The 14,641-nt window shown below is 40.9% G+C and overlaps 1 protein-coding gene across 2 annotated transcripts in view; it reads left to right on the forward strand.

Annotated features, from left to right (window-relative positions):
* Nucleotides 1-14,641, forward strand: part of Supt3h (SPT3 homolog, SAGA and STAGA complex component) — a 333,205-nt gene that overhangs the window by 257,327 nt on the left and 61,237 nt on the right. For both annotated transcript variants that reach the window (XM_021186140.2, XM_021186139.2), the window contains exon 11: nt 6,845-6,955. In XM_021186140.2, the coding sequence (XP_021041799.1) occupies nt 6,845-6,955 (111 nt within the window). The remainder of the gene's footprint in view (nt 1-6,844; nt 6,956-14,641) is intronic.

Here is a 14,641-nt window from a genome sequence, read left to right on the forward strand (position 1 = left end):
TCTCTCTCTCTCTCTCTTGTTTAGAGAGAGGCTCAGAAATATTTTTTTAGAGAAATGAAGAATGTACTATGGGTTTTTTTTCCCCTCACAGCACAGCTAAAACTGTAAGCAGCAGCCAGCTTATAGATACCATAGTCAATGGATTATAGTCCAAGCTGAAAGAACTGTTGTATGCTGTTTGCCACTCTAAAGGTGGTAGGATCTGAGAGAATGAACCTCATAAATGAGATAAAGCAAAGTCTCATGCAATAGCTAACTTTATTCAGAACATCAGACAATTTATTCTGGGAAGGTTAAGAGGAATCACAGAAGTGTACAACCACAATAACGCTGCCCGTCGTGGATAAGTCGTACATGGCAAAAACATGTTTTTCTGAGGCATGTAAACAAATAATGGTAACCAGTGGTAATGAATAATCTGAAGTAAACTCACTCCTGTCCTCTTTACCTGGGAGAGGCACAAAAGCATAATCAAGGAACAATTTCATGATTTTGAAGTAACTGAGGTCACAAGACTCTTGTCTTGGTTTCTTGCAGTTTTCTTACAAACACTCAGAAATCTCATGTGACTCCATTTTTGAACTGTATGTCAACACTATGCATAAAACAAGATATTGGGTTTTTTCTATTATAAAAGGCAAAGTTGCTGGGCGGTGGTGGCACACGCCTTTAATCCCAGCACTTCGGAGGCAGAGGCAGGTGGATTTCTGAGTTCGAGGCCAGCCTGGTCTACAAAGTGAGTTCCAGGACAGTCAGGGCTATACAGAGGATCCCTGTCTCGAAAATCCAAGGAAAAAAATAAAAAAGCAAAGTTAAGAGAATTCTAGTGTGAACACTATACCTACACTCTATAAGTACAGTTGACATTTTACTGTAATTACTATGCCAACATTTATTATACCCATCTGGTTACTCTGTTACCCATTCTGCAGCTCCTCTCTCCCCCCACACCTCCCTCACCCCAGCCCCCAGTCCAGGATCCCCATCTCTCTGCTGTTATCAGTGGTTTTACCCTAACAGTTCTAATACATGTGCAGTGGTGAGGAACTGTGTTGGGGGAGAGGATAGTACCAACTGGTGGGAGCTCTATATGTGTCCTAGGTTGGTTGCTGCTTTCGTGCATTTTCTCAGTTTGTGGCTTACCGTAGTTGATTTTCTCAATGGTACCTTTTGAAAGATAGGGTTTCACTTTGACTCCCATGCTGACCTCATGATCCTCCTGCCTCAGCCTCTCAAGTGCTGTGTGTGTGCTACTGTACCTGCCTGGCCCTTTATAATGTCTTTTAATGAAGATAAGTTGAATTTCTGATGAAGTCTAATTCGTTCTTTTCCAGCTCTGGGGACATGATGATAGATAGTCTCATCTCCTTCTGCAGGCTTTATGGCTTTAGATTTTACATATAGTTCTATCAATGTGAGCAAAGTAAATTATACAATATACTGTATAAGGTGAGAACATATTCAGGACTTTTTAAAAATTATTTTATGTGCATGTGGGTTTTCCTCACATGTATGTCTGTGTGTGCATCACATGCATGCAGTGCCATCGAAGGCCAGAAATGGGTGAGGGATCCCCAGGAACTGTAGCTTCAGACCTTTGTGAGCTGCCATATGGGTGCTGGGAATCCAGCCTGGGTCCTCTAGAAGAGCATGCAGTGCTCCTAAGCACTGAGCAGCCTCTCCAGCCCAGCATTCTCTGTTTTGATGCACTCAGAACCATGACAGCTTTGTTCTAAGTCAGGTGGCTGCATAGCTAGATGACTGTTTTCAGGGCTTCCAACTGTTTCACTGATTTATCTGTGAGGTATTCGTCAGTGTTTCCATCTTAACTACTATTGCCTTAAAGTCTTGTGCTGTTCTCAGCCTTGGGGTATCTCTGTCAGTTCAACTCAAGATTAGAGGAGGACTGACAAGTGATGGTTTGTTTAGTTTTCTTTTTTCTGAAAGTATCTGTTCTTTTATTCCTGAAACATATTTCACTATAGGATCTAGGTTGATTTATTGGTTTTTCAGTATTTGAATTTTGCTATTCCACTGTCTTGGCATTCACTGTTTTAGATTCTAAATCAACATATGTATATCATTGCTCTCCTATGCTGCACAGTTCTCTACATACTTTCCAAAGTATGTGAAAATGAGCCATAGTTAACCTCATAATTATACATATGCAGAATAATTCTTTATACGTTTTGGAAATTCTAAGAATTTTTTCCCTTGAATATTTAAACACTTCTTTCTTGATCTTATTAAAACTTAAATTTGGAGTATTTCAGTGCCTTTTCTACTCTGTATCTGGTTTCTCCTAAAGTGGAAATCATTCATATTAGAACTAATAATTTTTCATGTTAAGATCACTAATTATTTCTCTATATATATCTACACAGAACTTTCTATATTCAGCTGCTTGTATGTGTTATCATTTTCTCACTGAAAATTTCTCAACGTCAGTTATGGTGGCATAATTGTGCAGTTCTTTATATGGAAAAATAATATATTCTCTCAGAGATGTGGAATTACCAGAGAAGAGGAATAAATTTCAAGAGACAGTTTGTGCAGCAAATCGGCTAAAGTTAAAGATGGCAGGGGGAGGGAGGAGGGGTTAGGGGGCTTGTGGAGGGGAAACTGGGAAGGGGGATAACATTTGAAATGTAAAAAATAACCAATAAAAATGAAAAAATTCTTGAATATTGTAAAATGTGAAAGTTGCATGCTCACCAAAAATTATAATTAATGTTAGTGAGGCAATGTTTCATAATGTGTATATCTTTCACAATATGTCTCATGTTAAAAAAAAACAGAATGTCATATTCAGTGGGTGAATTACAAATAATATATACTCTAAACGTTGTATACTAGAAATCAAAAGATTGGATATTTAGCCATCTCTGTGGTTTATCTAACCTTGCAGATATTCTTTGTCTTTACTTTTATTTATTAAATGGAGCAAACACTGGAAAGGTTTAAAATATTTGAATTTTTAAATTCAGTGATTCCTTCCTATCTTTGCCAGTTTCAATATCTGTAATTCAAGAAAAACTTTTCCTAATTATATAGAATTATCATTCTAACCATAACCATCTCCCTAAACTGAGATGAGAAAATTATGCTATGTATACTATGACTTTGGGCCAAAGTGTATCCACCTTGGCCTCAAATCTCAACAGGATGAGAATCTGAGAGATTCATGAGCACAGCAGCCCAGGGAAAGGACCTGATAGAGGCTACATGGTTGGTGGATGGACATGGGGACCCAAAGCTTTCACCCTGCCTCTTTTCAGGAGAGTTCAAATGTAACATAAGATCTCATGGACCAGTGTAGGTGGAGGGAGAATAAGAAACAGTTGCCTGAGACTCAGGCCTTAAACCCTGAGTCACTCTTAAGAAGAGGAAGCTTGAGAAACAACAGGACATTTTTCACCTTGTCCAGAGCTTTTCATCTTTGAAGAGTCAGAACAGCCACAGGCACAGACACCTCTAGCGATCCAGGGCCAACAGAAGTTTTTATATATTAATGATTTCCATCTACCACAGTTGAGATTTCAAACTGCTCAGGGATCTGTGCAGTAGTAACTAACGAGACTGAGGGAGGACGAGAGTCAGTTGGGGAATGTGAAGGACTCCCTCTGTTTGGCATCGGTCCCTGGGTGAAGAAACATAAGACATGAAAAAATACACAGTTGGCGTATGAATGCGGCCACAAGGAAGAAGACGTGACATGTGGCTTTACCACCACAGCCCTGAAGGAGGTAAAGCCTCAGCGTTGAGCCCACAGACACCTCTGCTAATGCTATGGAGGCAACAGTATTTTGTATCTCTCAAAGTATGCAGATTTCTCTCTTGGAAATGGGCAGTATCTAAAATATGGGGATGATGAGAATGGGAAAATGAACAAATAAATAAATCTAACACTCCTCATGTTTTTGTGGCATATACACAATTCTTGGTAACAGAGAACAAATACCTTCAGTGTTATTCTTCCTAAACAACTTTGAAGAAGGTTAGAAAATACTAGAAACACTACTGAATTATTATAATTTCTAAATGTGGAATAAATCTTTAATGTGAACAGACCCTAAGCACCTTGGTAAGAAACTGGATATTGATATAAGGTCCATGTTGAAATGGGAAAACATTACGAGGAATATAAACTTTAAGTTCCAAGTCTCTTTTTCAATGAACTGAATGGGCAAACCAAGACGCTGTAGAAATGCACATGGTGACTTCATTCACGCTAATGCTAGCAACTACTGATAATGGCAGGTGAGCATGTACTTGATAAAATGGAAAGTTTAATGGCGTTTTCACAAAAAGTATGTTTACAATTTTTATAAAGGTAAAGTTAACTTCATTTTTTAAAAGAATAGAATGATTCAGTGTATATTGTTTCCACATTTACAAATAGCAGTCAGAAGGGTTGGAGATGACTCAGTGGTTAAGAGCGCTGGCTAGTCTTGCAGAGAACTAGGTTCAAACCTCAGCAACACATGGCCACTAACTCCAGTTTCAGAGAGTCTGGCACCCCCTTCTGGCTTCTTCTAGCACTGCAAGCTTGTGGGGCACAGACTATGAAAACAAAACACCTATACATATAAAATAAAAATAAGTAATTTTTTAATTAGTAAGGAGAGGTTTTTTTTTGTTTTGTTTTGTTTTGTTTTTATTTTCGAGACAGGGTTTCTCTGTATAGCCCTGGCTGTCCTGGAACTCACTTTGTAGACCAGGCTGGCCTCGAACTTAGTGCTGGGACTAAAGGCATGCGCCACCACCACCCGGCCAGAGAGGTCATTTTTAACCTATGTTCTGCCATAGTCCATTTAGGCTACTACAATGAAATGCTATAAACCTAATGGCTTAAAACAAGAGAAATGTGTTTTTCACATTCCAAAGGCTAGAGAATCCAAATTTAAGGTGCCGGCAAATTCATTGACTAGTGAATGTGTACATATGGTTTCATGCAGAGTCATCTGAACTCACATAGGAGCAGGAGTGAGGGCTCCACCCTCATAACTGTATTACCTCCTAAGCCATTGGACATTAAGGTCTCAGCACAGAAATCTGGAGCAGACAGGCAGGTTCAGACCATATAGTCACTACTTGAGTATTCCCAGGTCCTGTCTGATGGCCATTGCAAAGTTAAGAGATTCAGAGCAAAACCTTGTACAAACAGAACCAAATTTGTTGGTGAACTTGGCAGAACTCTTGCCTTTAGCACAAGTTAAGAAATAAAACTAAATCCAATTTGCAAAAAGGAAACAGTGAGTTTAGGGGAATACTACAGGGGAATTGTACTTAGGAAGGGCTTAGGACTTCACTTAGCACATAGGATGTTGACCTGGGTGTCTGTTTCTTCCTTTTGAGTTCCTACTGGAAGATTTTCTCTATACAGTCTAAATTCAGCTCAGTACTCACATATGTTCCCACAGTGGAGATGGTGCTGCCACCTCCTTGACAGTCATGGGCTGTGCAGGCAGATGTGGGAGATGGACATTCTAAAGATGGACATTCTGGAGAAAGAGGCGTTGCCTTCATCTGGGGGCCAGCGTTTGCACTTTATTTGTGTATATTCCAAGAGTGAAGTGAGATGGACTGAGAATTGAGGAACACTCAAATACTGTATTCTTTTATATCATTGTTAAAGTGAGGTTAAGAAGTTATCTTAGTCCTTGTTGATGTGGACACAGGAGAGCTAGAGAGAGATGCCCCATGGCTTCTGATCAGCTTGTCTCAACTCTGTTACAAATAGTCAAGAGTCGGTTTGTTTTACGTGTTAAGTCTTCTTTAGGTTCATCTTGGAGAACTAGCAGATATTCTTCTTTCCCATCTCCTAGCCAGCCACTTAGCATGCAGGAGAGCCCCGGGTTTATAGTCACTGAACCCACACAGAGACGGCCCATGTTTAAACGGATACAGTCTTCCTTCTCGATAAGCAGCAACCCAGCGTCTTGTCATTTTTCATATAACATATCTTAGGAATGGCAGTGTGAAAATGATTCCAGAAGGCCTCCATAGGGTGTCTGTCACCTCTGTTGTCAAATGCCTGTGTCATATTTTATTTGTCCAGTTCTACTGATAAGCCTTTGGTTATCAACCCAAGCAGCAGTAGATTAACTCCTGTGTGTGTTTATACATATGATTTTGTACTCGTGTAAATACATCATTAAGAAATTTCCTAAAGGTAAAATTGCTGTACATATATAGTTCCTTGAGTTTGTAGTAATGTTCTCATTGTTCAAAATCTCTTTCTTTCTGTGTCTTTTTGTGATTTCAAGCATACCTTTCATAGACAGGATAAAATAGGAAGGCTTTATTTTACTTTATCCCCAGGACACCTAAGATATTAGAAATCAAATGAAATGGTCTTCTATGACAGTCACCAATATGACAAATATGTGGCCAGTTTATATTTTTCATTTTAAATTCACGACTCAAGTCATTTCAGAAATATGCCCAAGAATCTCTCAAGGAGCATTTATAATAATAAATGTTTAAGGTTTTTTTTTTTTTCCAAAAAAGAAAGAGCTTCCTGTAGGTCTTGCAACAAGTCCCCGTGACACTTTTCACCAGCACACAAGTGGCTGTGCTCTCCTACCTGACATGCAAGCTTGGGTGAAATATTGGAGGCATAAAAACTGCATTTGGTGGGTCTGCTCTGCCAGGGTCATGGGAAGGTCATCTTTGATTTGTTAATGGAACTTTCTTTCTAGATGAAGTATATGGCGACAGTGATGCGCATCCTAAGGGGAAAATGGTCCATTTTATAAAAGGTTTATTTTCATATTTTATACACTGTAGTTCTGTTGTGTGTTTTTGATTTAGTAACAATTTATGTGTTTTTCTGTCCCAGAGCACTGCGGCCTGTGGTGTCGAGGCTCACAGCGATGCCATCCAGCCCTGCCACATCAGAGAGGCCATTCGACGCTACGGCCACAAGATTGGCCCTCTCTCCCCATTCACAGTGCGTAATAACAGAGTTATAAAAAGTTATATTTATAATCTGAAAGAATCTTGATTTTCAAGTGGTCAAATGAAGAAGCGATGGAATTGTTGAAAGCAATTTGTGGCGGCTGTAATTTTGTTGTATAAAAGTAGCATAATTCTCTTGGGAAATAAAAGTTAGTCATTTTTGTCTCTTTTTGGAAGGGCAACTTTTTTCTACAAAATATTATTTTCTTTCAATTACATATTAAGCTTTTTGTTGGAGCTTATAGTTTCTATTTTTTCAAAGCTTAAGTTTACAAAACTTTTTTGTCAAATTATATGTATCCAAACGTTGCTAGAAGCATTTTGTATTTAGAGTCGGTTAGACTGGCACGGCCACTTCTATCAGATGTCCTTTTCCTAAACATACTTTGAGTTGGAAGAAGAAGAAATGATTTCTGTGCTGGCTTTGAACAGGGCTCAACTGCAGACAGGCTTTCACATCTTTAAATAATTTGAAGGCTTATAATCAGGGCTTGTTTTTAATGGAGAGCTGAAGACTTAACATTTCAGCAGCCTTAAGAGTGAGTGTGTTTGGGTGTGAGTTCTAAGTGAATGCTCATCTTATAGGCTTGCCTATATCTTTATTTATATTAATGGAAGTGTGCCCAACTCCCTCTCTGCTTCCAAGAAATAGGGGGCTTGATGTGCATAGTTTTCAAGGTTCATCTGTATTGTAGTGTGTTGAGATTTTATTCTCTTATAAAGCTGAATAATATACCATCCCAAAAACTCTGATATGTGTGTGTGTGTGTGTGTGTGTGTGTGTGTGTGTGTATGTGTGTGTGTGTGTGTGCACATGCCTGCATGGAATGACAATGTAGAATATATTTGCAGTCATCACAGGATGAGCTCTGTCATGTACTTGCAAGGTGTTTTGGGGTATGCTGAAAAGCCTTTTGTGGCCCATACTCTTCTTAGAGCTGTGATTGTGCCTCAGCATTTAAGACAACTAAGGGAGCTTGCTTCTAGGGGTACAGTTATCTAGTTAGTCTATAGTCATGCTTACATATGGCATTGTATTGTCTTATGCTCTAGCTCCACAGAAAGTTACCTGATCCTTCATAAGCTAAGGGGATAATGTGTTTTTCTACTTGGATATTAGGAGAAGCTAAAACAGATGTAGGCATTACACATGGGAATTGGTCATCACACCGAGTGGACAGTTTGTCCGGCTTTTAAATCTGTAGCGCTGGTTTGATATAAACTATTTTCAGTCTTTCCTTCTATGAGCTGTGCTTGAAACTAGGTGACCGTGGAGGTAAACCTTCTCAGCCTCTGCATGGAGATTTAGGACACAGCCTGCAGTGTTCAGGAAGCTAACCACTGCCTGGCCACCTGGGTTCTGCAGCTTCAAGGGGGTCACTGCTGCAGCAAGTTAAAATACCTGTAGGGATTGTGCGTGGACATTACAGAGCAGAGTTACTGTATTTCCTACAGCCAGGGCCATCTGTGCGTGCTAGGATGGCCATGGTGCTGACATACATAGCCTGCACATCAGCTCAACTTAAGGAGATAGGTGTTCATTTTAAAAGGCAGACTTATGTGTTATAATTATACCATGAAACCGTCTACCCGATTCTGTGACTCACACAAAACAGACTTGGCATGTCCACTTTGAAGACGGGGCTGTTCCTTAGGCCTCTGGGGAGAGAGCAGACTTTGCAGCTGAGGTGAGGTGTCTTCACCTCTGCGGTGAGCCGGGGTCTTTGCTTCCTGTGAAGTTCCTCGTCAGCTCTGATGGTGGCTGAGAGTGAGCATCCAGGCTGTGGGTCACCTGCCCTGCTTCCCACAGGCATCGTGGTTCAGCACTTTCCTATGGCCTCATTAGAGTGGTCAAGAGTAGTGCTGTGTGTTCACTAGACAACAGCTGCTTTGAGCTACATCTGAACCTTGGCTAATGTTTATTTTTTTTTAATTTTTATTGAATTTTTTCATACAATATATTTTGATCATATTCTTTTGCCTTCCCCAACTCTCTCCTCCCTGGCTCTCCCCACCAACAACCCCCTTTCTCTCTCTCAGAAGAGGGAGGGAGATAATACAAAAAATTAAGATCAAAACAAAATGAATAAGACAAAAAAAAAAATCACACCCAAAAGTCATGGAGTCTGTTTCCTGTTGACTAACTGTTCCTGGGCATGGGGCCTTCCTGGGAGTGTGGGTGATATACCCAGTGACACTCCATTGGAAGACACTTACTGTCCCTCGCCCAGCAGGCATCGGTCGGAAAGCGCTTCTTGGTTTGAGGTGATGCTCTATGTCTGCTTACTCTCGGCACTGGGCTTGTGTCTGGTTGGAACCTGGGCAGGTCTCATGCCTGCTGTAACGGTCTCTGTAAGTTCATCTGGGTATCAGCCTAAAGTACATTTGTAACAACCTACTGCACTCTGAGATTATAAAAGCAGTAACACAAAGTCTCAGTTTGGACATGAAGGACACACACATATAACAACACCATCCAAGAGGGCTCATGAACGGCTTTGTAACAGCCGTCTGCGCTGTGTGTGTATAACACCAAAAAACTCAATGAATGAAGCAGACACCCCTTCGTTCCATTCGTTTTGAAGAGTCGTTGTGGGTTCTTTCCCTTGTGTTTTGCATTGGATTAATTTTTCCTTATGGTATTTGGTGTATTGTATGACTACTAGGTGTCATTTTAGGGAACCTTCTCTAAAATCTCCTTTCTGCTCACTGTCCTTCCAAGTGTCTTAGTTGCTGGCACTTAGCTGTCACCTTCACACTCCGTCCCCCCAGCCACTATGCAGATGAGTTCATTACTCATACTTTTTTCCTGCTCTGTAGGATTCTGTATTTCCAAATGGAGCTGGTGTTTCATATCTGCTCGGTAGGTGTCTTCAGCAAGGTTGAGAGGAGGAAGAGAACTGTCAGTTTACTTGGTCCCTGCATCAGTAACTTACCTGAGGAAGTCAGGGAGTTTGTTAACAAGAAATTGTTCGGGTCCATCTTGAAACCTCCTGGTGTTACCAGAAACTGGTAGTTTTCCTCTAACATCCACAGTGATTGGTTTTTCTGGACCTTTATTTTGTGGTGGTAGTCAGCATCTCACATTAATTTAGTCATTTACCCAACGTAGCTGGGCTGCTTTAAAGGTGTGTGTGTGTGTGTGTGTGTGTGTGTGTGTGTGTGTGTGTGTGTGTATTCTCAGCAACAGGACATTTGAGGCAGCACAAAAGTGATAGTCGTTCAAACATGGGAACACTCCACAGAATACTGGAATTATCAAAATAACTTCATAGAAAGAGACTTGGCTTTTTCCAATACAGTATTACATGCTTTACTCAACAAATACAAATTGTTGAATTGGTATTTAACTTACTGATATGGTTGCACTGTTAATTTTACAACAAGAAGTGAACTGTTATAAATTTAGAATTTACAACACCAAGACTTATGATGTTCTTATGTTCTTATTGTGTTCTTATGATGCCCAACATATATTTAAGGTCATATGCTAGGTAAGAAAAATATTCAGAGAAAAAAATCATGCCTTGTTTTCCTGGCTGGTGCTGTAATTATAATTTGATTTAAACCAAGTCTCCTAAGCTGTGTATTCACGAATTGAACGTTACACCCCCACATGCTGCCTCTGCATGACCTCAAGCTGTGAGAAGAGAAAATTCAGAACCCATGTGTCATTCAGATGTGAAGTCTCCCTGGCACCTGGGTAGGCTTTCCTACTGGTTGGAGTCACTTGCTATTCTGGGCATGGGCCCAGTATGGGGAGTAGGCTCCAGATCTGGAAAGATTTTGACTGATTATTGGCAGAGATCATGAGAGAGCCTGGTGTCAGACTCTGAATTTGCCCAGGTGCATTCAAGGTGATATTTGGGCCTGGTCCCTGGTGGAGTACCAGGGAGGTGGTTTTGAGTTCCTTCTCTGGCTCCAGAAGTTCAGAGTCTCGCCTATAGGTTGCTGTCAATTCCAATTTAAACACTTATACAGTCTTGAGGTTTTCCAGTAGAGAAGTTAGGGACTCTGTTGCTGGCTTTGACTCATATTTTGCATTCCTGGTCCAACCCCAAACACAAATGATCATATTTAAGGCTAATTAGGTAGGTAAGCACTTAATAGTTAAATACTCATACCTGATGAACCTTTATCATCTAGACATGCTATCAATGGAAAGGAGAAAAAAAGAGAAAAGGAAGCCAGCCTAGAGTCTGTATTGTCTTTCAGAAACCATTATCTAAAGGCAGTGTGATGGGTCCCTGCTTGCACTGAACTAAGCTCACTGTAGTGTTAATGATTAGGCAAGTGATGTCTCACCCACACAGTGTGTTCACAAATGGCTAAAATTAAAAAAAAAAAAAAAAAGTCAAAGCCATCCTGCATACTGCTGTGAGTTTACTCTTTGTCATTTACCAGGACTGGTGCAATTCAAAGCCACACCCTTCTGACAGGATGAAGCTCACTTCATGTATTTTTAAAGGCAGTACTTGATTTCTGATAGTGGTCCCCTTGACAGTGTTGGTACTTCTTAATGACACAGTATATAAGTGGAAGAACAAATGTTTGCATCATCCATATACTGAGCCTCCCTATAGCTATTGTAGCTCCATTTGATTCAGTAAATACTTGCTACAAATCATGTTAAAACTATGTGGGGCTGACATGGCTGATTTAAAGGGGGACTCAGGTGCTCCTGCTTGCTCCTGTGACTAAAAGGCAAAGTGTCTCAGAATCAGAGAAAGCTTCATCCGCCTAAGCAAGCCAGGAAGCATTTGGAGGATCATTTACATTTGAACCAAATTTACCAGGCAAAGGCAGATGAGTGACAGTTTTAAAAAGGCTGAAAGAACAGAAATCCAGAGGGAGAGACTCAGGAAAGCATCGTGGTTGCTCAGGCACATGTGAGAGTCGGCCTTGACAGGAATCCAAGAAGGTGAAAGTTCCAAGAGTGTTGGGGTTTGGTTTGGTTTTGTGTTTTGTTTTGTTTTGTTTTGTTTTTAAGATAAGAGTCCTATGTAGCCCCACAGACTCCCTATGTAGCCAAGGATGAGTTTGAACTTCTGATCCTCCTGCCTCCTCCTCCTCGAGTGCTGGGATTGAAGGGATGTTCCTCCAGTGCGGCCAGTGCATGTTGTGCTGGGGATGAAATCCAAGACTGAACATACTCAACAAACACTCTGCCTGCCAAGGCAGCTACCTCAGCAGCCCCAGAAGGATGCTAATTCAAAACAAGATAACCTAGGTTTATCTTAAAAGTTTACATAGCTAATGCCATCAACAAAATAGTTTAGTTTGGGGGGCAGGGAGTGGATTTGAACAGCCCTATGTTAGAACATATAATTCAGATGGTAATGGAAGAGAGAGTTGCCTGAGATGGTGTGATAAACAGCAAAGAGGCATCCACTGCACGATGCTGCCATAGGACGCCAGAAGAGTCTCTCCTTTGGTAGAGATAATGACAGTGAAGGAGACAAAATGTGTTCAGGAGCTATTTGTCCTGCAGAGTAACTGGAGCAGCACTCCTCATGGGAGAGCACACTGTGGCAAGTGGATCATGTGTGCCACTGTGCAAACAGTCAGCATGTTCTCAGGAGTAAAGTTGGTGTGCAGCGGCTTGCTGAGAACATGAGTTTAAAGACTCAACAGAGACTAATTTCCATAGGATTCCTGCTTGGTGCCCTAGAGGCTTGCTTGCTAAGGAGCATGAACAGTTCTTAATGCATAACTAACCTAAACACAAAAATGGAAAAGACACTCTAGCTTTCTGTTTGATTTTGTGGAGATATTCATTTGACCCAAAAGTTCCACGTATTCTGCTAGTTTGAAGAATAAATTGATTTTCTAATCCACTGATGAATTTGGTCTTGCACTCCTCAAAGATGACTGTAATCTAACCAAGGGTTGAGTGTTGTTTAGTATAGAAGGTGTATGCACAGCAGCTTCCTCCCCTAATCTGGGATTAATAGTGATGGCTGTGAGAGCCTTCTGTCCCCACTCCTTGCCCCCAGAAGGAGAAAGGCAATGGAACACTGACTGGGGGGTCCAGGTTTTCTAGACCTTGTGGAATGACACATTAGCCAGTCATCCTAGCTCGGTGCTTCTGGCTGGAGACTGCTGCAGAGCCCACCATTAGCTACAAGTCACCGCTCAGCGAGCACTTCCAGCCCTAAGAGGCTTCGTCTCAGTTTTAGATTTTTTTTTTCTTGCCCTTTCTGCTAAAAGTCCCTCCTTCAGATTTATGAAAGAAAACATTTCTTTCTGTAAAAGGGTTTTGTACACCCGCATCTGGAAGTGTTTATTTCAGTGGCATGTAAGCTATCTGTGGATTTAGTTAGCACCAGACCCCCTTTTGTGTACTTCTGCCTTAAAAATTTTATAAATGATCTTATTGAATTTGTGCCAGTGTGCACATGGCTTGGCTGATTGCTGCATATATCCTTTACCTGCCAGTCACCTTTGATTTATGTTCCTTCTGCTAAGCTTTTGCCTTCCAAAAATGGTGCCACTGAACTGTCCTCTAAATCATCTTATTGGTTAAATTACTCCAAGATGAGTTGGTATGCTTTTGCTTGCCTACAGACAGAAGAATTTATATTTTCTGCGCATACCCACTCCTAGCAAAGCCACTTACAGTGGAGGGTTGGACAGGCTATGTCATCGATCTCCTTATTCCAAATGAATACCATCTGAAACACTGTGCCAAGTTAAGACCAAAGCAAGAGAGAAGGGATCTTTGGCATCCACTGCTGTTGGGAACCCTTCTTTTGCGAATACAGCCGCATCTTGAGCTGAATCTGATATGAAGGCATCTTTTCATTTCTCAGAGAAAAACAAGGCCCTTCACGTTAAAATAATATAAATAAATAAATCAAGCAAGCAAGTTTTATCAGAAAGGCCAAGCTTTGAGGGCTTCACACAGCTATCCTGACCTAGATGTTCCCTGGAGCAAAGCCAGTGACTTGAGGTGGCTGAAGGTGGCTGTTTGTGGTGAGTTCAAAGTATTTCCCATTTCTAAAGAGCCAGTTCTTAAGCGAGACAAAATGATGCAACACTTTAAGCCCGTTTTCTAAACGTCATCCATTATTGAACATGCCACCTAAACTGATGTTGTAGATTACCAACTGTACCATTAAGTCACCTCCAGTTTACTTACCTAGAAAGTGATTTTGCTGGTAAGGAAACCAAATTATATGCTAGAACTTGGCACCACCAATGCAATTTATTGAATCTGTCTTAAGTGCTCAAATATCTCACTTCAGAAACTTTACATCTAACTGCTCTTTTCCCCCATTCTATATGATAGTAGAGGGAAATTTTACACTATTCATGATTATGCATAAAATGTAGTGGAAGCATTTTAAAATACTTTGACTCCACAAACCCCAGCATCCTAGTTCACAAATGATTGCAGGCAGGGAATACAATGAGACTGGTTGGCAGTGGTCCCACCAAGCCTGGAGGTATTTATTCCAAAAGACTCCCTGGACTCATTTAAAGTCCTGGAAATTTATGTGGAGTACCCATGCTCTGCCCAGGTAAAGCTGTCAGTCAGGCCTGCAGTGTACTCTTCAGAAAGGCAACACCAGTAGGTTGTCAGAAAATGAGCACCAGAGATGCAAGCCCTGGCTTTCCACTGAGAGTCCTAAAGTAGATGTAACATTCATGTGTGTGCATGTATTCCTATGAGTTT

This window comes from Mus caroli, chromosome 17 (assembly GCF_900094665.2).
Source record: "Mus caroli chromosome 17, CAROLI_EIJ_v1.1, whole genome shotgun sequence".
NCBI classification, from domain to species: domain Eukaryota; kingdom Metazoa; phylum Chordata; class Mammalia; order Rodentia; family Muridae; genus Mus; species Mus caroli.